Here is a 23444-nt window from a genome sequence, read left to right on the forward strand (position 1 = left end):
GCACCTACAAATACAGTTTTATATCATTATAATAATAATAATAATAATAATAATAATAATAATAATAATAATAATAATAATAATAATAATCAAAATCACATGATCATTGCGCAAAACTACCCGATCATCAATTGGCTGCAACACCTGTAGCTGTTATAAAAGGAACACACTCTAATGCGTAAAGATGCACAGTGGCTTATCTGGCACAGAGACTGGCGAGCACTGTAGGCAGGACCCCCCCCCGTGAGGACAAGGTGCTGCGGGAGGGACGACAAGGCTGCAGAGGGAGGAAGACGATTCGAGTTGCTGCAGAGTTTAATCCCACATTTTCCCACATGATCCACATTTCTCCTCCGCTTTTATGACAATCGTTTATTTTTCACCTGTCACAGTCTGATGAGGCATATATCTGGCTTTCTTTTTTTTCATTTGTATGTTCACTGTGTCACCAAATTACACTCTCCTGCGTGTGTCCACCTCAACAATTAATACCTCCACCTCACATTGAGTGAAATTTGTTTTATTTGCTCGTTTTCCCCCCTCGGTCCGCCATGAAATTTGTATTAATGAATATTCATTCAGGGAATTCACCTGACCTTTTATGGGCACCAAATAGGCGGTGCAAGGTGTTTCTTCACGTGCGCCAACCTTCGAGTTGATTGTGATTTATAAATGGAAACAGGCGTACCTAGGCACACTTTTTTAAATGAGGCCCCAGGACCCAAAAATTTGGTCACAGTCCCATTTCAGTGGGATGTAGACAAGAAAAAACTAAAACCTTTTGGTATTATTGTAACTTCTCTCTTTCCATATCTCACTGCAGAAATTTAATTTTAAAAACTAATAATAAATTGGAATGGATTTTTACATACTACGTTTATCTTTTACTCTTTAAATTGCATATTTTCATTTATTTGTAATTTGGTTTGAAAAATGTTTCCTGTAGACTGTTATAACAGTGTGACTATTCCTTATGTTCAGTTTTCTATTATCTCACATAAAAACTGTTCCACATGTTTATTAATTTAATAGAAAAGAGAAGAGGAAGGAACAGATTCCAGAGGAAGTCCAGCTTGTTCTTGCTCTTGGTGCTGCTGATGTGTGTGTGTAGCGGCGTTGGTTCGTTGGTTTGATACTGAGTTAGTTGGCTTCATCTCTTCGTTTCCTCTTGTTTCTCTAAAATAAACCACATGAACCTTTCAGTCAGCTGAAAAAACACTTTCACCGTCACCTTTAAGTTGCTGTGTCAACATGTCAGCAGAGTAGACTTACATAGTTGATTTTGTTAGTCCAGCCAGGGTTCTTCGACAAATGGATGAAAGCATGCAGTGTGGCCTCAGCATTATATAAACCTTTTAACTCTGGTGACAATGCTCTCCACTGTAGATGGACAACAAGAAAAGTGTCAGTCGCACACACCAAAGACAAAAGTTTAAATATCACAAATCGTTCCTGGAGGAACAAACGTTAACACTTTACTTAAAGTTTTATACATAAGGCTGACATTACGCTGTCATTATTAGTCATTAGCATGAATAAGGTGTCATGAAGGCTGTCATTAAGTGTTGTTTTGCTAAATTATGACATAGCACCTTTGAAGATATGTTGGCATTCTCTGGGTTAAGTGGAGGAATCTAGTGGGATTAGGTGGGGTTAGGGGTTAGGGCACAGTTCACCAAGGGCACCAAGTAGCCTTTATGGACCATATGAGGGGCCACCAGGAGCTCTAGTCACTAGCTACACGTGATAAAGTTTTAGTATTAATCTGCGTATGATTGAGAGGGAGATTTTTGGCCATGTTGTTGTTGATGTAATGTGTTTGTTGATGAATTGAATTGATTTTACTGATAATTTTAAATTATGTTCTTATAGATTTTAAGCTGTTGAATGTTTTCTGTTGCGCTTTTTGATCATGTAAAGCACATTGAGTTGCCTTGTGTATGAAATGCGCTATACAAATACATTTGCCTTGCCTTGCTATCTCTTGGTTGGGGTTGGACACAGCTAACAACCCAATTCGATGAAGAAAACACTGTTACTATAAGCACAGGGTAAACAAAATGCTGGAGCATAATGTGTACATATGATGCCCCCTTAACATTTCTGACTGCCCCCTCATATATGCCTGCCTACAACTGACCATGATGACAAGAATGGGTAGATGGACAGGTAGATAGGGTAGCTTTGATGAATGGGGAGAATAGAATGATGGATAGATGGTTGGATGACTTGAATGGATTGACAGATGAATGGATAGAAGAATGAATGCCTGGATAAATCGATTAATGAATGTTCAGGAGCTAAAGTTGGATACATTATGTCTGGAGTTATGTTGCATCTTATTACATTTGCACTAAAAAGAGTGTATGCATTTTGCAGAGAAATTGATTCATTTTTATGGAGATTTATTTATTTATTTTTTTTACCTGTTTATGTTTTGATTCTTTAGTTATACTCTATATTGTACTTTTCAGTTAGATTGAAAGTACCTCATATTGTTACACAGTTCTACTTTGAGGAAGTAAGAAAAATTAAGTTCAGGATATCTAACAATTGTCTGAACTTTTTTTGTTGTTTTATTTGCACTACAAATAATGTATATATGTGTTATAGATTTTAGTGCTCAACAAGTATAATTAATTTTTGCCCAGTTGTGGCCTGTTGAGGGACAATAAATATCAAAGTTCCAAAAGATCTATTGTGTTATTTGTATCAATCCACTATATAAACATAATTTCTACATAAATGCATTTGATTGGATGCTAGTTTCACTTTGTCTTACAGCAACATTAAAATACTTTAGATTTGTGTACATTGTTTCTGTTAGTAATGTTTTGTATTGAGTGTCCATTTCATCATAATATTCAGATTTATCATAAATAATTGAACTTGCACATGTATTTGGATTTCCTTTAAAGAGGGATGGAGGTGGGGTCACATTTGAGCATTAAAATTTTACTTCAAATCAATGCAATAGTAACTTTCTGAAGTAGCTAGTTACTTTTATATTGTGTAACTGAGTAACTAGTAACTGTTTACTAAGGGTGCTTTCACACGCCTCTTTGCTCTGCATCATGCTTCGCTTCCTTGGATACTCCTGTCTTTTTGCGATATGTGAAATCTCAGCAAACAAGGAACTCTGGTCCTCTGAAAAATGTAGGTCTCGGTTCGGCTCAAGCAAAGCATGATGCGATGTTTAACCATGTGAGAAAACAACCAGGGCCAAACATAGGACTTTACATTGAAGCGCAATTGTAACGGAGCAACTCCATCAGTGACAACAGCAGCCACTGTGCTGCTGCGTGCCTCCCGTCACATTAACTGACACGAGCACGCATTCACAACCCAGCGCTCCAGCAGCACATATCCATCCATCCATCCATCCATCCATCTATCTATATGTCTATTTTCAGAGTCGCATTAGTCAGCACACAAAAAAAAAAAACACGTCACATTTCCTCACTCCCTTCTGTATTTCTCCCACATCATTAATTTATCATTAATTTATTTTACTTAAATCTGTTTCTCTAAACGGCTCTGAGCACTGACGATGAGACGGAGCGGAGTCACCTCTGTGTTTATGTAGAGCATTAGCGCAGGTTGTGGCATCGTGTGATTATGGGTTATTTTGAATGATCATTAATGACTTTTCTGCTGGGAATGTTTTAGGATTTCCTTTGGAAAACATAGGAAGAGAAACCAAATATAGGACGTGACGGTGTGACTGTAGTAAAAGGGCAGCGCCACATTGTCACAGCATTGGGGGCTGAAGTATTCTGTCCAATCGGACACCAACCGTTTCGCCTGCGTGACGTAGTTCAGAAAGTTTGGTGCACTTGGCAAATAGAATGTGTGAAAGCCGGAGCAAATTAAAATGCAAAAAATGTTGCAGATTCACCTCCTGAATCACACAGAGTCCACCGGACTATATGTGTGAAAGCACCCTAATTACTATTTAAAAGTAACTTGCACAACACTGGGTATGTTATATATAATATGATATGAATAAATATATATATTGTTAAAACGCAAAGTGGATTTTTAAAAATTTGTAATGTTTTATAATGAGCTAAAAGTTGTTTGTCGTAAAATAGTAACATGGGGATTTTCTAGGAAACGTGGAAAATTAAACGATTGAATAAATTAGGAGAAATAAAGTGTTGCATGTTGAAACTTAAACATTTCTGACCTTTTAAAGTGCCTGCTATTATCTTACCCTGTAATTAAAGTGAAACTGCGAAAATGTAAGATTTAAGAAGCTCTTTTCGAACTGGTAGCCCTTTGGACTACGCATACCTATGAAGTAGCTCAGTTTTAGAAAGGTTGGTGACCCCTGGGTTAGGGGTTAGGGTAACAAACAACACTTAATGACAGCCTTAATGAGACCGTATCCATGCTAATGACAGGTGTCATGTCATAATAATGTCAGCTTTTATGTATAAAACTTCAAGTGTTACTGAACAAACTAATTTACCCGTTCACCGAGGTGTTTGTTCACCACAGCGCTCGTCCTCACGCCCAGCTCTGCCTCCGCAGCTGCCCTGTTCTGTTTCAGGAAGAGCATGAAGGCGTTGGGGGGCTTTTTAATGTATGGCTCCTTTGTCACGATCACCTCATTTCTGGGTGGGGGGGTAAAGGTTGGGAGCTCAACATGGTGTACCACAGCTGGAATGGAAGGGATGGTTGAGGGGCCAGGATTTTGTTGGGGGTAATAATCCGCTTTCTGCAAGACGGTGTTGACTGTATGGTCCTCAATGTTTGGTGCCCCATGCCTGACATCATTAAATACCGTAGGGCCACTTTTACAGTGGCCCCCGTACTGGCCCCCATGCTGTTGGGCTCTGTACCTGTGCTCATCATAAGGAACCTGTTCCTGAAAAGCAGAACATCCATATTTTAAGAAGTATCAATAACACATCAACATTAAGTAGATAATTTTACAAAAAAAACGGGAAGGGGTCGTGTCCAGGTTCTTACCGGCTGAACATACTCCGGCTTTTTCCAGGCACACATCTGCTCATCAACAAACACAACATCCTCCAGACTCTGAGGGAAGAAAGCAGATGACATCATGTATTAGTAACAGGGTAAAATAATGTAAGCATTTCGATCAGTGATATTTACAAGCACTTTAAATGAGTCATGCAGAGAACCACAATAATAATATACATAACGATCTCATCAAGGATGGCATCAATCATGCAAAGTTAGAGAAAGAACAACTGAACCAAAGCTTTGTCTTTAAGGATAATGTTTCTATGAATAACTGCAATAATACTTCAACCAGTTGAAATTCACTGATACAATTATTATATATGAATATAGAGAATCATTTGCTATGACTCACTTCAGTTGAAGTTGGCTGTTGAACAGCAGGATGAGATGGAAATGGGGGGTTTGTGACATCCTGGAGCCCCTCCTCTGAACCCTGATGATGGAGACGCTTAAAATGCTTTCCTTTCCACTTCAAGAAGATTATTTTCTTCATAATGTCTAACATTGACAAATAGAAACATTAATGCACACGAACTGTGATCTATTGCAGTGTAATAATTCACAGACTATCCAAAGCTCAATAATAACATGGCTCACTGTAAAACAGCTGCTAACAGTTTACCACACTACATGCTAATAACTGCAGATATGAAAGACGTCTTATTTATGTCACTGTTACATTGCATTTCTCTGTATTGATAATTTCTAAGATGTTTATCTCGAAACCAAAACACCCAGGTCACTGTCACATTAAGTTTGGAAACATGATCACTTTAAAAACACTTACTTTGAGTTGATTTAAAAAGTGTTTGAACTTTTGCTGATGATACTTGAGAAAACCCCAACGTATTTTAAAGAGCGATGGAGACTTCTGAGGAGACTCCCTTGTTGATTAAAGCTCAAAAACTGAAGATAGAAGTTGTTCTATGCTGGAGATCAAAGTCAGCTGCACATCAAAGGTTGATATGGAACACCAAAATTTGGAACACTTGGTTTCTATGGCAACAAAAACCACAAGTGCCTTAACTTCTTTCTTCATTAAAACCCCTGTATTATTTGCAGAGGTGGACTTTGCCAACAGGCAAACTAGGCAGCTGCCTGGTGCCCCGCCCTCAGGGGGGCCCCCAACGGCTGACAAACTTTAATCAACAGTAATGTTTTAAAACGAAGCAATTGCAGTGACCTACCTTTTTAACTCTATTTTTTTTCTCTTGGTCTGCCTTAATCCTTCCTTAATATATACATTAAAATTAAAATAAAAAACCAACCCATGCAATTCTGGTGAACAATGTTATGTCTTTAGAAATACAAAGACAAATTGAATTGTCAGTGATTAATAAATAATGACACATATCTAAGACACATATATATTAACAGTCCATATATATTATGAGATTCAAAATTAAAAATACACTGTAGACTGCCAGTTTACCTCTTTAGCACTGTGGGTTATGAGGTTTTCAGATGGCAGTGGGTGATGACAAAAAAAGGTGGCGTAGAAGAATCTTCAGGACAACTGAATTGTCATTTATTGTACAATCAAAGTCCTAAAACAGGATATCAAAAGAGACACCTGCTGAGAGTCTGCTGCCAAAATCTTGCAGCTCTGAAGCCCTTTTGATCAAGCAAGTGCCTATATACTTCAAGGATATGTCATCCAACGTGTGGTATTCATTCTAACATTAGCTTCATACACTGGCAAAAAAGGTCATGCGGTCTGTGCAATAGGTTTGAGAAAAAATAACCTATCAATCATTCTAATGAGGGTCCCTCTTTGCTTGGAACATTTGGTCTAAAACGTAAGATGTTCTTCAACCATTATTGATATAACACACTGGGTTTCATTCCATGAAATCTCATAGTACACTTTACACAATTTATTTACTATGAAGACATACGTATATTTGAAACAGTGAACCTTAGTTCAAAACAGTATAAACCTTTAATATTGAAATGTTAAACTTTAATACACATCAGTTATTCGGGTGAGATTTGAATTGTCGACCCTCCTATTACAAGCCCAGCGTCCTTAACACTAGAAGTCCCAGGGATTTCTATATCCCCCCAGAAGTCCCAGAGCAGGGTCAAATGAACTCTAGGACCAAACTGACGACTCTGATGGCTACAATTTGCATCTATTCATTTGTAAATGAATCACCTGAGAAATCAGCAGGGGGGAGAGCCTGACTCTAACAATGGAAGTCTGGAATGTTAGGGGGAAGTGCCCTGGAAGCTAAAGTCACAATGCCCCGTTATTAACTCGTTCTGCTTGATGCTGGGGGAGAACAAACACAGACTACAAACATTGAAAGAAACAGAGTCACCTCTTCCAACACACCTGATTCAAATGATTATCAGGCTTCTGCAGAGCTGGATGATCATTTGAATAAGGTGTGCTGATTAGTGGCCCTCGAGGACCGGAATTGGACACCACTGGAATACCCTGTTGTCATGCAACCTTTTGTGCTGTGGGGAATAAATAGCTGGCTGCTTCCACCTGCTGACACTCCACACTTATTCTACTCAAATGCAGAGAAGATTTACCACTCAAGAAGCGTTGGAATTGATCCTGAACAAGGCAAACCCTTGTGACTCAGATGGGGAGGACATAAACCTTCAGCCAAATTCGGATTCGGACTCTGAGCTGTCTTCAGGTTAGATTTCCCAAACATCCTATTTTCATTTCCTGACTTATTTTTATTTAAAACCGAAGAAAAAGAATAATTTGAATTTGTTCACATTGCAGATGACGAGACTGCTCCTCATCTGGAAAAGAGAGCTCGGTTGGATAGTGAGCCACAGAGACGGCGAAAGAGGGCACAGTGTGGCATGAAGAACATGTGGGTACAATTCTCCGTTTCACTCCAATGGAACCGTAGGCTGCAGATGGAGAGCCAACAGCAAAGGCCAGAAGAAGAATCAGGAGTCGCCTTCAGAGCTTCCTCTGTTTCATTACTGTTGGCATGCTCCGTCCCATTCAAGAATGGACTATTCAGCATGCACGGCAAACGGAGCAGACGGACTGGTTCATGATCCTCCATGAACTAATGGCATTTATTTCTGTTATTATTTTGAGGGGGGTGACCAAGGTTCCATCTCTGCGTGACAGCTGGTCAGCATGCCTGGGAAACCCACTTATCACTGGAATTATGTCACGAAACCGTTTCCAAGACATCATGCGTCACCTACGATTTGATGACATGTTTACGCGCAGTGAGCGAGTGCAGACAGATAAGTTTGCTGCAATTTCGGATGTGTGGGGATCGTTTGTTACCAACTGCATCACATGCTACAACCCTGGTCGACACATCACAATTGATGAACAGCTTTTCCCATCGAAGACTCGCTGCTGTTTGCTGCAGTTACATTGCAACAAAACCCGACAAATTTGGCATAAAGTTTTGGGTGACTTGTGATTGGAAAACAAAGATACATCTGCAATGTCCTCCCATATCTTGGAAAGGACCCCAGTCGTCCCAGTGAGGAGAGACTTCTGAGAGTGTGGTGATGAAGCTGATGGAACCATTTATGGACAAAGGCAGGACGGTCACCACGGACAATTTCTTTACATCACTGACACTTGCACGACGACCTGCTCAGCCGGAAAACCACCATCCTCGGGACAGTCAACAAGATTCGCCGGGAGGAAATTCCTCAGTCAACTAGAAAGATGGACCGCAAGGAATTCACCACTCAGGTATGTTGTTGGTCTTTTTATTCCATCAACACCTCTGAGTGTGTCATTGTGTTTAAAACCGCTATAATAACAACAATTTCTTCTTTTTTAGGTGTTTTCCACCACTGGTGCCACGCTGACGGTGTATGCGCCCAAACGAAAAAGACCGTCTACATTCTCAGCAGCATGCACAGCGTGGTTGAGACTGAGGAAACCATCAAAAGGAAGGCCAAACACCATCACCCAATACAACACCACAAAGTGCGGAGTGGATGTGATGGACCAGATGGTGCGGGAGTACAGATGTGCGCACAGGAACACGGCGATGGCCAGTCGCGTGTTCTACAACATCATCGACATGGCGGCACTCAATGCACATCTGCTTTATCAAGAATGCACCGGGGTGCAGGAGAGACGGGTGGACCTTCCTGGTTTCAGCTAGCAAGAGAGTTGGCTAACTCTCATGTGAGTGAAAATAAGGCCACTCAAAGAGCAACTGCGCCAACAACAACCGCCTACACCTGGCCCTGGGAAAAGGGCTAAGTGTCAGATCAACCATTGCTGCAAGAGCAATCGCGCAACTGTGCGATGTGTTCATTGCCACAAATACACATGTGGCAAATGTAGGAGAGAGATACCGTTGGCTAGTGCCAAGTATGTCACGAGTCTCAATAAGAGGATGAAGGAGATTCTTCTAAATATGTGCACAGTTGCTTTGTTATTATCATTTATTTTTATTTATTTTGTTTTTTTTTTTTTTTTACACAAATAAAAACCATTGAAAACAAATCACAGTTGTTCTTTTGCACATTTCTCACACCACACTGTCATTAAAAATAAATAATTTTTGTGTTCTCTTTGGGTCAAATGACACCTCTCTGGGTTTTATAGGTAAAAAGTTCATTTGACACCTCTGTGGGACTTCTAGTGTTAACCAATAGCATTAGGCCACCACTCCACCTTTAGACCTCCACTTCACATAGTTTCCAATGCTTACAAAATAACTTCTCTCCTCAGAATAGGACTTAAACCATTGCGGGTACTTTCCATTTAGTCCAACCCACGCTTGGAATCTGTGCTAAATAAAAATGCGGTTCACAGTGTCAAATGCAGAGCACTAAGATCCAATAAAATGAGAACAGAAACTCTTCCTGAATCAGTGTTTCAACTTTTATGTGATTGATCACTTTAATCAGAGCTGTTTCTGTGCTGTGACAGACCAAAGCCTGACAGAAATGTATCAAAGACTCTGTTGAAAGTTAATAACTTAGTTGGTTGAAGACCAGCTTCTCAATGATCTTGGCCATATTGAAAGGAAGGTTGGTGATTAGTCTTTTCCAGTATAGAAATAGCAGTTAATTATCTGACACAAATCAGTCACAATTGACTTTAAAACAGGTTTTTAAACAGTTTCTTCTATATTGTATGTTTCTATTACAACAGAAGTTCTAGACTTGTGATCAGGGGCCTCATTTATAAACGCTGCGTACGTACAAAGAAAGCATACGCCACATTTAAACAAAGTTGGGATTTATAAAAAAAACCTGATGAGATAATGTGCGCACCTCCCACGGCTGCTCTGACCTTGCCGTACGCACAAAATCATGAGAACGGGAAACTCAGACGCCAACAGGAGAAGAATGAAATTTAAAGACAGCTCTGTGAAATTCATAGAATTTGTGTGAAATAATCAAACGCATTTGAACATTTCACAACACATTATTTGAAGAATGCATTTGCAAAGACGGGAGGAAAAAATTATACTGACACCCCAGGGAGTGCGTGACGTGCGCGCGCCTACAAATACAGTTTTATATCATTAATAATAATAATAATAATAATAATAATAATAATAATAATAATCAAAATCACATGATCATTGCGCAAAACTACCGATCAATTGGCTATAAAAAGGAACACTGTTAAGGTTAGGTAGTTGGACCCCCCAAAGCAGAGACTGAGAAGTGGAGGATTTGCACAAAAAAGCTTTATTTCCAAAAAGGGTAGATGGCTGTGGTAGCAGGGAGCTGGCTGGCAGGCTTGTAGACGGGGATTTGAGACATGGAATAATCTGGCACTGAAGCAGAGTCAGCCCAAGTGCTTTTAAAGCCCACTGATTGGCTAATCACACCAGGTGTGAGACTCCAGGAGCAGCAGAGGAAGCCAGCCACGCCCCCCTGACACACACAGCCCTGGACAACAAACAGAAAGGGAGGGGGAGGCAGAGCAGGCAAACACCAGGGACCCCTAACAGTACCCCCCCCTCAATGGACGCCACCCGGCGTCCTCCCCAGGCCGGTCAGGATGCAGGGCGTAGAAATCCCGGAGCAGATCCGGGTCCAGGATCAAGGACCGCGGACACCCAAGAACGGTCCTCTGGCCAGTAGCCCTCCCAATCCACCAGATACTGGAAACCACGCCCACGACGCCGTACATCCAAACTCCTGCTCACATCAAAGGCAGGACCACCGTCAATGATCCGGGGGGGAGGAGGGGGCTCGGCTGGAGGGCTGAAAGGACCTCAGAGTCACCGGTTTTTAAGCAGCGACACATGAAACACCGGGTGAAACCTTCAAAGACTGGGGCAACATGAGGTCTCACCGCAGCAGGATTGATCACCCGATCAATCTCGTACGGCCCTATATATCTGGGTGGCCAGCTTACGAGAATCCACCTGGAGGGGGGAGGTCCCTGGTGGAGAGCCAAACTCTGTCACAAGGGCTTGTAGTCGGGGCCTCAGACGACGGCGGTCGGCAATCCTCTGGTTCCGAGCGGCAGTCCTAAGAGAGGGCGGCCCGGACCTCTTGCCAGACCCGCCTGGCCCGACGAAGATGGTGTTGTGAATGGATGGAACAGAAACCACTGACTCCTGGGACGGGGAAAACTGGGGGTTGAAAACCATTAGCAGCCATGAACGGAGGACATACCCCGTAGCAGATGAAACCAGAGAATTATGGGAGTATTCAATCCACGGAAGATGTGTAGACCAGGAGGCTGGGTAACGCGCTTGTGACACATCGCATGGCCGACCTCAAGGTCCTGGTTGGCCCGCTCCGTCTGGCCATTGGTCTGTGGTGAAATCCTGACGACAAACTTGCAGAAGCTCCCAAGGCATGGCAAAAGACCTTCCACACCCGGGAGGCGAACTGGGGACCTCGATCAGAAACAATGTCCTGGGGTATTCCGTTGCAGTCTGACAACATGCAGAACAAGCAGATTGGCCGTCTCGAGGGCAGACGGCAATTTAGGCAATGGAATGAAATGTGCACATTTAGAGAAACGGTCCACAATAGTGAAGATGACAGTGTTACCTCCCGACGGCGGCAGGCCGGTAACGAAGTCCACTGCTATATGAGACCACGGGCGACGAGGAATGGGGAGTGGCCGGAGCAGCCCAGCTGGAGCACGGTGAGAGGCTTGCTGCGTGCACAGACAGAACAGGCAGCGACGTAGTCCTTAGTATCTGAGGAAAATCGAGGGCCACCAGAAGCGTTGCTGGACAAGGGTCAAGGTGCGATGAAAATCCGGGATGGCATGCCAACTTCGAGTCAGTCCCCATTGAAGCACCTTAGACCGAGCAGAAGGGGGTACAAACAGGAGACCTGGTGGACAAGCCTCGGGTGTGGGGTGACCAACCTGAGCCTCCTGAACGTCCCTCTCCACATCCCAACTGGCTGCCCCAACAATACAGGCGGGTGAGATAATTTCCCCACACTTATCTTCCACCGGTTGCAGAAAACCTTCGAGAGAGAATGTCCGGTTTGACATTACTTGATCCTGGGCGGGTAGGTAAGGGTGAAGTTAAAATCGACCCAAAAAGAGTGCCCACCGTGCCTGGCGGGCGTTCAATCTGCGGGCAGAACGAAGGTAAGACAAATTCTTATGGTCAGGTCCATACCACAAAAGGCTGGGCCGAGAGCTCCAGCCAGTGTCTCACTCCTTCAGCGCCCAGAACCACGGCCAGTAGTTCACGATTGCCCACATCATAGTTTCTCTCTCAGCAGGATTGAGCTGACGGGAAAAGAAGGCACAGGGATGGAGCTTGTGGTCTGAAGTGGAACGCTGGGAGAGGACCAGCACCGACGCCAGAATCGGATGCATCAACCTCAACGATGAACTGAGCTGTGGGATCAGGATGGGAGAGGACAGGTGCAGAAACAGAAAAGGTTCTTTAAACGAACAAAAGAAGCCTCTGCTTCAGCTGACCAAACAAAGGGGACTTTAACAGATGTCAGTCGAGTTTAAAGGTGCAGCGACTCTACTGTAGTCGCGAATAAATCTCCTATAAAAATTAGCAAACCCTAAAAATCTTTGTAGAAGCTTGCGACTTGTAGGAGTGGGCCAGTCATTTACTGCCTCGACCTTGGCAGGATCGGACCTAATCTGTCCTTTCTCAATAACAAAACCAAGAAACTGAACAGAAACGGCATGAAAATCACATTTCTCCGCTTTAACGTAGAGTCTGTTCTCAAGAAGGCGCTGAAGGACTAGCCTAACATGCTGGATATGTTCTTCAGGTGTGCGAGAAAAGATCAAAATATCTTCCAAATAAACAAAAATAAATCTGTTTAACATGTCTCTTAAAACATCGTTAATCAAAAGCTTGGAAAACTGCTGGAGCGTTAGTCAATCCGAAGGGCATTACTAAATACTCAAAATGTCCCAAGGGAGTATTAAAGGCAGTCTTCCACTCATCTCCCTCTTAATCCTAACTAAATGATAAGCGTTGCGAAGGTCCAACTTAGTAAAAATAGAAGCCTCCTGCAAGGAACAAAAAGGCAGAGTCTAAGAGAGGGGAGAGGATACTTGTTCTTCACAGTAATGTCATTTAGACCCCTGAAGTCAATACAGGGGCGGAGTGACTTGTCCTTCTTGTCCACAAAAAAGAACCAGCACCCACAGGAGAGGAAGAGGGCCCCCGAATCAGTCCTGCAGCTAACGATTCAGTGATATATGTCTCCATTGACTCCCTTTCTGGTTTTGAAAGATTATAGAGTTTACTAGTGGGTAAAGGTGCACCTGAAACCAGTTTCTATGCTGCAGTCATAGGGTCGATGAGGAGGCAATGATACGGCTTTGTCCTTGGAAAACACCTCCTGGAGGTCGTGGTATTCACTAGGAACAGATGAAAGATCAACAGGCTTAGGGCTTTCATAGTGTGTTTTAGTAGAGGGAATGGCAGAATGAGAGACAGTGTATATGGCAGAACAGACTCCAATTGATAATAGATAACTTGGACCAGTCTATGTGCGGATTATGCATTCTTTAACCACGGGAGAACCTAGAACTAATGGGGTTGAAGGAGAGTCAAGAAACTAAAGGGAGACAGTCTCATGATGGTTACCAGACAAGAGGAGGGACACGGAACAGTACGGTGAGTCACAGTGGCAAGCGACCGGCCATCTAAGGCAAAAAACAGACTTAGGAACTAGGGAGGGGCTCCACGGGAATGTTGCACTGGGAAACAAACGAACAGTCAATGAAATTGTCATCAGCCCCTGAATCGACTAAGGCGAGGAGAGGAAAAGAGTCCTTGTTAATGGTGACAGTACCTGGAAGCTGAATACGTCGGGTGGAGGGATCAGTGGGTGTGTGGGCTCACCAGGACCCCCCCCTGTGGCTGATGAGCAACCTCTTTTGGCCGAGTTGGACAGTTTGCCCGAATGTGTCCTGCCTGACACAGTACATGCAGAGGCGTTGATCCAACCGACGTTGACGCTCCTCTGGACTGATAATCCTACCCAGCTGCATGGGCTCCCCAGGGAAGACGGGAGTAGAACTCTGAGCAGGACCTGCAGGGAATAGCTCTGCAGAACGGGGAGAGACTGGGCAGCTTGAAGAGGTCTTGAGTTGGGGAAAAAACTACGTCTGCCTGACCTTTCCCTACGGTCTCTCTCGCAGTCGGTCATCTAATCTTATGGCTAAAGATATAAGCTCATCTAAAGTGTCAGTCTCATCACGCGCTGCCAGTTCGTCCTTGACCTCTTCACTTAAGCCCCTAAGAAATACCCCCTGAAGGGCCCTCTGATCCCAACCACACTCTGCAGCTAAGATGCGGAAATCAATAGAGTAGCTAGAAACGGAACCTGAACCCTGGCGTAGAGAAAGGAGACGGCTACTAGCCCCTTTACTCAGTAATGGGTGTTCAAACACCTTACGCATCTCAGCGGTAAATGAATGAAGAGACTGACAAACTACTGAGCCACTGTTAGCTACAGCCACTGCCCAAGCAGAGGCCTTCCCAGCTAGCAGACTCATTATAAAAGCTACTCTAGCTTGGTCCGTAGAATACGTTAATGGTTGTTGATCAAAAACAATCATGCACTGATGAAGAAATTGACTACATGTCCCTGGCTCACCTGAATACCTAGACGGAGTGGGGATGAATGGTTCACGGGGCTGGGCAGGTGGGTTGTGTGGTGGAGCCGGAATCAAGGCAGGATCTGAAGCAGGTGGCGGAGCAGAAGCCTGGGCAGGAATTGGAGCAGGTGCGGTGATTGAGGTCAGGTGAGTAGCCATTTGTCCAACCTGATTGTTGAGTTCTGAGACGTTTGTAGAAAGTCTGGAAATGGCGTCCATGATTTCTTTAAGAGCCGTCTCATGCTGTCCAACTCTCAGACCCTGTGAACTGAGGGCCTTTTTGAAGCGTTCAGCCTCTGCGGGGTCCATATTTGGCCAGATTATTCTGTTAAGGTTAGGTAGTTGGACCCCCAAAGCAGAGACTGAGAAGTGGAGGATTTGCACAAAAAAAGCTTTATTTCCAAAAAGGGTAGATGGCTGTGGTAGCAGGGAGCTGGCTGGCAGGCTTGTAGACGGGATTTGAGACATGGAATAATCTGGCACTGAAGCAGAGTCAGCCCAAGTGCTTTAAAGCCCACTGATTGGCTAATCACACCCAGGTGTGAGACTCCAGGAGCAGCAGAGGAGCCAGCCACGCCCCCTGACACACACAGCCCTGGAAACAAACAGAAAGGGAGGGGGAGGCAGAGCAGGCAAAACACAGGGACCTAACAGAACACACTCTAATGCGTAAAGATGCACAGTGGCTTATCTGGCGCAGAGACTGGCGAGCACTGTAGGCAGGACCCCACCGTGAGGACAAGGTGCTGCGGGAGGGACGACAAGGCTGCAGAGGGAGGAAGACGATCGAGTTGCTGCAGAGTTTAATCCCACATTTTCCCACATGATCCATATTTTCTCCTCCGCTTTTATGACAATCGTTTATTTTTCACCTGTCACAGTCTGATGAGGCAATATGATCTGCCTTTCTTTTTTTTCATTCGTATTGTTCACTGTGTCACCAAATTACACTCTCCTGCGTGTGTCCACCTCAACAATTAATACCTCCACCTCACATTGAGTGAAATTTGTTTTATTTGCTCGTTTTCCTCCTCGGTCCGCCATGAAATTTGTATTAATGAATATTCATTCAGGGAATTCACCTGACCTTTTATGGGCACCAAATAGGCGGTGCAAGGTGTTTCTTCACGTGCGCCAACCTTCGAGTTGATTGTGATTTAGAAATGGAAACAGGCGTACCTAGGCACACTTTTTTAAATGAGGCCCCAGGACCCAAAAATTTGGTCACAGTCCCATTTTCAGTGGGATGTAGACAAGAAAAAAACTAAAAACCTTTTGGTATTATTGTAACTTCTCTCTTTCCATATCTCACTGCAGAAATTTAATTTTAAAAACTAATAATAAATTGGAATGGATTTTTTACATACTACGTTTATCTTTTACTCTTTAAATTGCATATTTTCATTTATTTGTAATTTGGTTTGAAAAATGTTTCCTGTAGACTGTTATAACAGTGTGACTATTCCTTATGTTCAGTTTTCTATTATCTCACATAAAACTGTTCCACATGTTTATTAATTTAATAGAAAAGAGAAGAGGAAGGAACAGATTCCAGAGGAAGTCCAGCTTGTTCTTGCTCTTGGTGCTGCTGATGTGTGTGTGTAGCGGCGTTGGTTCGTTGGTTTGATACTGAGTTAGTTGGCTTCATCTCTTCGTTTCCTCTTGTTTCTCTAAAATAAACCACATGAACCTTTCAGTCAGCTGAAAAAACACTTTCACCGTCACCTTTAAGTTGCTGTGTCAACATGTCAGCAGAGTAGACTTACATAGTTGATTTTGTTAGTCCAGCCAGGGTTCTCCGACAAATGGATGAAAGCATGCAGTGTGGCCTCAGCATTATATAAACCTTTTAACTCTGGTGACAATGCTCTCCACTGTAGATGGACAACAAGAAAAGTGTCAGTCGCACACACTAAAGACAAAAGTTTAAATATCACAGATCGTTCCTGGAGGAACAAACGTTAACACTTTACTTAAAGTTTTATACATAAGGCTGACATTACGCTGTCATTATTAGTCATTAGCATGAATAAGGTGTCATGAAGGCTGTCATTAAGTGTTGTTTTGCTAAATTATGACATAGCACCTTTGAAGATATGTTGGCATTCTCTGGGTTAAGTGGAGGAATCTAGTGGGATTAGGTGGGGTTAGGGGTTAGGGCACAGTTCACCAAGGGCACCAAGTAGCCTTTATGGACCATATGAGGGGCCACCAGGAGCTCTAGTCACTAGCTACACGTGATAAAGTTTTAGTATTAATCTGCGTATGATTGAGAGGGAGATTTTTGGCCATGTTGTTGTTGATGTAATGTGTTTGTTGATGAATTGAATTGATTTTACTGATAATTTTAAATTATGTTCTTATAGATTTTAAGCTGTTGAATGTTTTCTGTTGCACTTTTTGATCATGTAAAGCACATTGAGTTGCCTTGTGTATGAAATGCGCTATACAAATACATTTGCCTTGCCTTGCTATCTCTTGGTTGGGGTTGGACACAGCTAACAACCCAATTCGATGAAGAAAACACTGTTACTATAAGCACAGGGTAAACAAAATGCTGGAGCATAATGTCTATTTTCAGAGTCGCATTAGTCAGCACACAAAAAAAAAAAACACGTCACATTTCCTCACTCCCTTCTGTATTTCTCCCACATCATTAATTTATCATTAATTTATTTTACTTAAATCTGTTTCTCTAAACGGCTCTGAGCACTGACGGATGAGACGGAGCGGAGTCACCTCTGTGTTTATGTAGAGCATTAGCGCAGGTTGTGGCATCGTGTGATTATGGGTTATTTTGAATGATCATTAATGACTTTTCTGCTGGGAATGTTTTAGGATTTCCTTTGGAAAACATAGGAAGAGAAACCAAATATAGGACGTGACGGTGTGACTGTAGTAAAAGGGCAGCGCCACATTGTCACAGCATTGGAGGCTGAAGTATTCTGTCCAATCGGACACCAACCGTTTCGCCTGCGTGACGTAGTTCAGAAAGTTTGGTGCGCTTGGCAAATAGAATGTGTGAAAGCCGGAGCAAATTAAAATGCAAAAAATGTTGCAGATTCACCTCCTGAATCACACAGAGTCCACCGGACTATATGTGTGAAAGCACCCTAATTACTATTTAAAAGTAACTTGCACAACACTGGGTATGTTATATATAATATGATATGAATAAAATATATATATTGTTAAAACGCAAAGTGGATTTTTACAAATTTGTAATGTTTTATGATGAGCTAAAAGTTGTTTGTCGTAAAATAGCAACATGGGGATTTTCTAGGAAACATGGAAAATTAAACGATTGAATAAATTAGGAGAAATAAAGTGTTGCATGTTGAAACTTAAACATTTCTGACCTTTTAAAGTGCCTGCTATTATCTTACCCTGTAATTAAAGTGAAACTGCGAAAATGTAATATTTAAGAAGCTCTTTTCGAACTGGTAGCCCTTTGGACTACGCATACCTATGAAGTAGCTCAGTTTTAGAAAGGTTGGTGACCCCTGGGTTAGGGGTTAGGGTAACAAACAACACTTAATGACAGCCTTAATGAGACCGTTATCCATGCTAATGACAGGTGTCATGTCATAATAATGTCAGCTTTTATGTATAAAACTTCAAGTGTTACTGAACAAACTAATTTACCCGTTCACCGAGGTGTTTGTTCACCACAGCGCTCGTCCTCACGCCCAGCTCTGCCTCCGCAGCTGCCCTGTTCTGTTTCAGGAAGAGCATGAAGGCGTTGGGGGGCTTTTTAATGTATGGCTCCTTTGTCACGATCACCTCATTACTGGGTGGGGGGGTAAAGGTTGGGAGCTCAACATGGTGTACCACAGCTGGAATGGAAGGGATGGTTGAGGGGCCAGGATTTTGTGGGGGTAATAATCCGCTTTCAGCAAGACGGTGTTGACTTTATGGTCCTCAATGTTTGGGGCCCCATGCCTGACATCATTAAATACTGTAGGGCCACTTTTACAGTGGCCCCCGCACTGGCCCCCATGCTGTTGGGCTCTGTACCTGTGCTCATCATAAGGAACCTGTTCCTGAAAAGCAGAACATCCATATTTTAAGAAGAATCAATAACACATCAACATTAAGTAGATAATTTTACAAAAAAAACGGGAAGGGGGCGTGTCCAGGTTCTTACCGGCTGAACATACTCCGGCTTTTTCCAGGCACACATCTGCTCATCAACAAACACAACATCCTCCAGACTCTGAGGGAGGAAAGCAGATGACATCATGTATTAGTAACAGGGTAAAATAATGTAAGCATTCGATCAGTGATATTTACAAGCACTTTAAATGAGTCATGCAGAGAACCACAATAATAATATACATAACGATCTCATCAAGGATGGCATCAATCATGCAAAGTTAGAGAAAGAACAACTGAACCAAAGCTTTGTCTTTAAGGATAATGTTTCTATGAATAACTGCAATAATACTTCAACCAGTTGAAAGTCACTGATACAATTATTATATATGAATATAGAGAATCATTTGCTATGACTCACTTCAGTTGAAGTTGGCTGTTGAACAGCAGGATGAGATGGAAATGGGGGTTTGTGACATCCTGGAGCCCCTCCTCTGAACCCTGATGATGGAGACGCTTAAAATGCTTTCCTTTCCACTTCAAGAAGATTATTTTCTTCATAATGTCTAACATTGACAATAGAAACATTAATGCACACGAACTGTGATCTATTGCAGGTAATAATTCACAGACTATCCAAAGCTCAATAATAACATGGCTCACTGTAAAACAGCTGGCTAACAGTTTACCACACTACATGCTAATAACTGCAGATATGAAGACGTCTTATTTATGTCACTGTTACATTGCATTTCTCTGTATTGATAATTTCTAAGATGTTTATCTCGAAACCATAACACCAGGTCACTGTCACATTAAGTTTGGAAACATGATCACTTAAAAGCACTTACTTTGAGTTGATTTAAAAAGTGTTTGAACTTTTGCTGATGATACTTGAAAAAATCCCAATGTATTTTAAAGAGCGATGGAGACTTCTGAGGAGACTTCCTTGTTGATTAAAGCTCAAAAAACTGAAGATAGAAGTTGTTCTATGCTGGAGATCAAAGTCAGCTGCACATCAAAGGTTGATATGGAACACTGAAATTGGAACACTTGGTTTCTATGGCAACAAAACCGCAAGTGCCTTAACTTCTTTTTTTTATTAAAACCCCTGTATTATTTGCAGAAGTGGACTTTGCCAACAGGCAAACTAGGCAGCTTCCTGGGGCTCCGCCCTCAGGGGTGCCCCCAACGGCTGACAAAACTTTACTCAACAGTAATGTTTTAAAACGAAGCAATTGCAGTGACCTACCTCTTTAACTCTATTTGTTTTCTCTTGGTCTGCCTTAATCCTTCCTTAATATATACATTAAAATTAAAATAAAAAACAACCCATGCAATTCTGGTGAACAATGTTATGTCTTTAGAAATACAAAGACAAATTGAATTGTCAGTGATTAATAAATAATGACACATATCTAAGACACATATATATTAACAGTCCATATATATTATGAGATTCAAAATCAAAAATACACTGTAGACTGCCAGTTTACCTCTTTAGCATGTGGGTTATGAGGTTTTCAGAAGGCAGTGGGTGATGACAAAAAAGGTGGCGTAGAAGAAATCTTCAGGACAACTGAATTGTCATTTATTGTACAATCAAAGTCCTAAAACAGGATATCAAAAGAGACACCTGCTGAGAGTCTGCTGCCAAATTCTTGCAGCTCTGAAGCCCTTTTGATCAAGCAAGTGCCTATATACTTCAAGGATATTTCATCCAACCGTGTGGTATTCATTCTAACATTAGCTCATACACTGGCAAAAAAGGTCATGCGGTCTGTGCAATAGGTTTGAGAAAAATAACCTATCAATCATTTCTAAATGAGGGTCCCTCTTTGCTTGGAACATTTGGTCTAAAACGTAAGATATTCTTCAACCATTATTGATATAAACACACTGGGTTTCATTCCATGAAATCTCATAGTACACTTACACAAGTTTATTTACGATGAAGACATACGTATATTTGAAACAGTGAACCTTAGTTCAAAACAGTATAAACCTTTAATATTGAAATGTTAAACTTTAATACACATTCAGTTATTCGGGTGAGATTTGAATTGTCGACCCCTCCTATTACAAGCCCAGCGTCCTTAACCAATAGCATTAGGCCACCACTCCACCTTTAGACCTCCACTTTCACATAGTTTCCAATGCTTACAAAATAACTTCTCCTCAGAATAGGACTTAAACCATTGCGGTACCTTTTCCATTTAGTCCAACCCACGCTTGGAATCTGTGCTAAATAAAAATGCGGTTCACAGTGTCAATGCAGCACTAAGATCCAATGAAATGAGAACCGAAAACTCTTCCTGAATCAGTGTTCATAATAATAATAATCACATGATCATTGCGCAAAACTACCGATCAATTGGCTGCAACACCTGTAGCTGTTATAAAAAGGAACACACTCTAATGCGTAAAGATGCACAGTGGTTTATCTGGCACAGAGACCGGCGAGCACTGTAGGCAGGACCCCCCCGTGAGGACCAGGTGCTGCGGGAGGACGACAAGGCTGCAGAGGGAGGAAGATGATCGAGTTGCTGCAGAGTTTAATCCCACATCTTCCCACATGATCCACATTTCTCCTCCGCTTTTATGACAATCGTTTATTTTTCACTTGTCACAGTCTGATGAGGCAATATGATCTGCCTTTCTTTTTTTTCATTTGTATTGTTCACTGTGTCACCAAATTACACTTTCCTGCGTGTGTCCACCTCAACAATAATTACCTCCACCTCACATTGAGTGAAATTTGTTTATTTGCTCGTTTTCCCCCTCGGTCCGCCATGAATTTGTATTAATCAATATTCATTCAGGGGAATTCACCTGACCTTTATGGGCACCAAATAGGCGGTGCAAGGGTGTTTCTTCACGTGCGCCAACCTTCGAGTTGATTGTGATTTATAAATGGAAACAGGCGTACCTAGGCACCACTTTTTTAAATGAGGGGCCCCAGGACCCAAAAATTTGGTCACAGTCCCATTTTCAGTGGGATGTAGACAAGAAAAAACTAAAAACCTTTGGTATTATTGTAAACTTCTCTCTTTCCATATCTCACTGCAGAAATTTAATTTTAAAAACTAATAATAAATTGGAATGGATTTTTACATACTACGTTATCTTTTACTCTTTAAATTGCATATTTCATTTATTTGTAATTTGGTTTGAAAAATGTTTCCTGTAGACTGTTATAACAGTGTGACTATTCCATATGTTCAGTTTTCTATTATCTCACATAAAAACTGTTCCACATGTTTATTAATTTAATAGAAAAGGAAGAGGAAGGAACAGATTCCAGAGGAAGTCCAGCTTGTTCTTGCTCTTGGTGCTGCTGATGTGTGTGTGTAGCGGCGTTGGTTCGTTGGTTTGATACTGAGTAGTTGCTTCATCTCTTCGTTTCCTCTTGTTTCTCTAAAATAAACCACATGAACCTTTCAGTCAGCTGAAAAAAACACTTTCACCGTCACTTTAAGTTGCTGTGTCAACATGTCAGCAGAGTAGACTTACATAGTTGATTTTGTTAGTCCAGCCAGGGTTCTTCAACAAATGGATGAAGCATGCAGTGTGGCCTCAGCATTATATAAACCTTTTAACTCTGGTGACAATGCTCTCCCACTGTAGATGGACAAACAAGAAAAGTGTCAGTCGCCCCACACACCAAAGACAAAAGTTATAAATATCATAAATCGTTCCTGGAGGAACAAACGTTAACACTTTACTTAAGTTTTATACATAGGCTGACATTACGCTGTCATTATTAGTCATTAGCATGAATAAGGTGTCATGAAGGCTGTCATTAAGTGTTGTTTTGCTAAATATGACATAGCACCTTTGAAGATTGTTGGCATTCTCTGGGTTAAGTGGAGGAATCTAGTGGGATTAGGTGGGGTTAGGGGTTAGGGCCACAGTTCAACCAAGGGCACCAAGTAGCCTTTATGGACCATATGAGGGGCCACCAGGAGCTCTAGTCACTAGCTACACGGGATTAAAGTTTTAGTATTAATCTGCGTATGATTGAGAGGGAGATTTTTGCCCATGTTGTTGTTGATGTAATGTGTTGTTGATGATTCAATTGATTTTACTGATAATTTTAAATTATGTTCTTATAGATTTTAAGCTGGTTGAATGTTTTCTGTTGCGCTTTTTGATCATGTAAAGCACATTGAGTTTGCCTTGTGTATGAAATGCGCTATACAAATACATTTGCCTTGCCCTTGCTATCTCTTGGTTGGGGTTGGACACAGCTAAAACCCAATTCGATGAAGAAAACACTGTTACTATAAGCACAGGGTAAACAAATGCTGGAGAGCAT

At 41.9% G+C, this 23444-nt stretch overlaps 1 protein-coding gene and 2 long non-coding RNA genes across 3 annotated transcripts; all 3 read right to left on the reverse strand.

The window, feature by feature from the left end:
• Nucleotides 1-1112: 1112 nt before the first annotated feature.
• LOC114460379 (transcription factor 7-like 1-A) lies at nt 1113-5893 on the reverse strand. The gene is made up of 6 exons (XM_028442333.1): nt 5783-5893; nt 5348-5493; nt 4978-5046; nt 4475-4873; nt 1273-1380; nt 1113-1176 (listed from the first exon to the last, which is right to left on the reverse strand). The coding sequence occupies exons 2-6, from the start codon at nt 5486-5488 to the stop codon at nt 1141-1143; spliced, it is 753 nt and encodes a 250-aa protein (XP_028298134.1). The 5' UTR covers nt 5489-5493; nt 5783-5893; the 3' UTR covers nt 1113-1140.
• Nucleotides 5894-16585: 10692 nt separating this feature from the next.
• On the reverse strand, nt 16586-18885 carry LOC114460396 (uncharacterized). The gene is made up of 3 exons (XR_003673606.1): nt 18677-18885; nt 16798-16905; nt 16586-16701 (listed from the first exon to the last, which is right to left on the reverse strand). It is a non-coding gene; the product is annotated as an uncharacterized LOC114460396 (long non-coding RNA).
• Nucleotides 18886-18913: 28 nt separating this feature from the next.
• LOC114460404 (uncharacterized) lies at nt 18914-19594 on the reverse strand. Its single transcript, XR_003673613.1, has 3 exons — nt 19548-19594; nt 19179-19247; nt 18914-19074 (listed from the first exon to the last, which is right to left on the reverse strand). It is a non-coding gene; the product is annotated as an uncharacterized LOC114460404 (long non-coding RNA).
• Nucleotides 19595-23444: the final 3850 nt, after the last annotated feature.

The sequence above is a fragment of the Gouania willdenowi genome, unplaced genomic scaffold (assembly GCF_900634775.1).
Source record: "Gouania willdenowi unplaced genomic scaffold, fGouWil2.1 scaffold_434_arrow_ctg1, whole genome shotgun sequence".
NCBI lineage: Eukaryota > Metazoa > Chordata > Actinopteri > Blenniiformes > Gobiesocidae > Gouania > Gouania willdenowi.

Coding starts and splice junctions, on each gene's coding strand:
- LOC114460379 (XM_028442333.1), bottom strand. CDS start 5,488: ATGAAGAAAATAATCTTCTTGAAGTGGAAAGGAAAGCATTTTAAGCGT. Junction 5,047..5,347: donor AACAGCCAACTTCAACTGAA/GTGAGTCATAGC, acceptor TTCTTCCCTCAG/AGTCTGGAGGATGTTGTGTT. Junction 4,874..4,977: donor AGCCGGAGTATGTTCAGCCG/GTAAGAACCTGG, acceptor TCTGCTTTTCAG/GAACAGGTTCCTTATGATGA.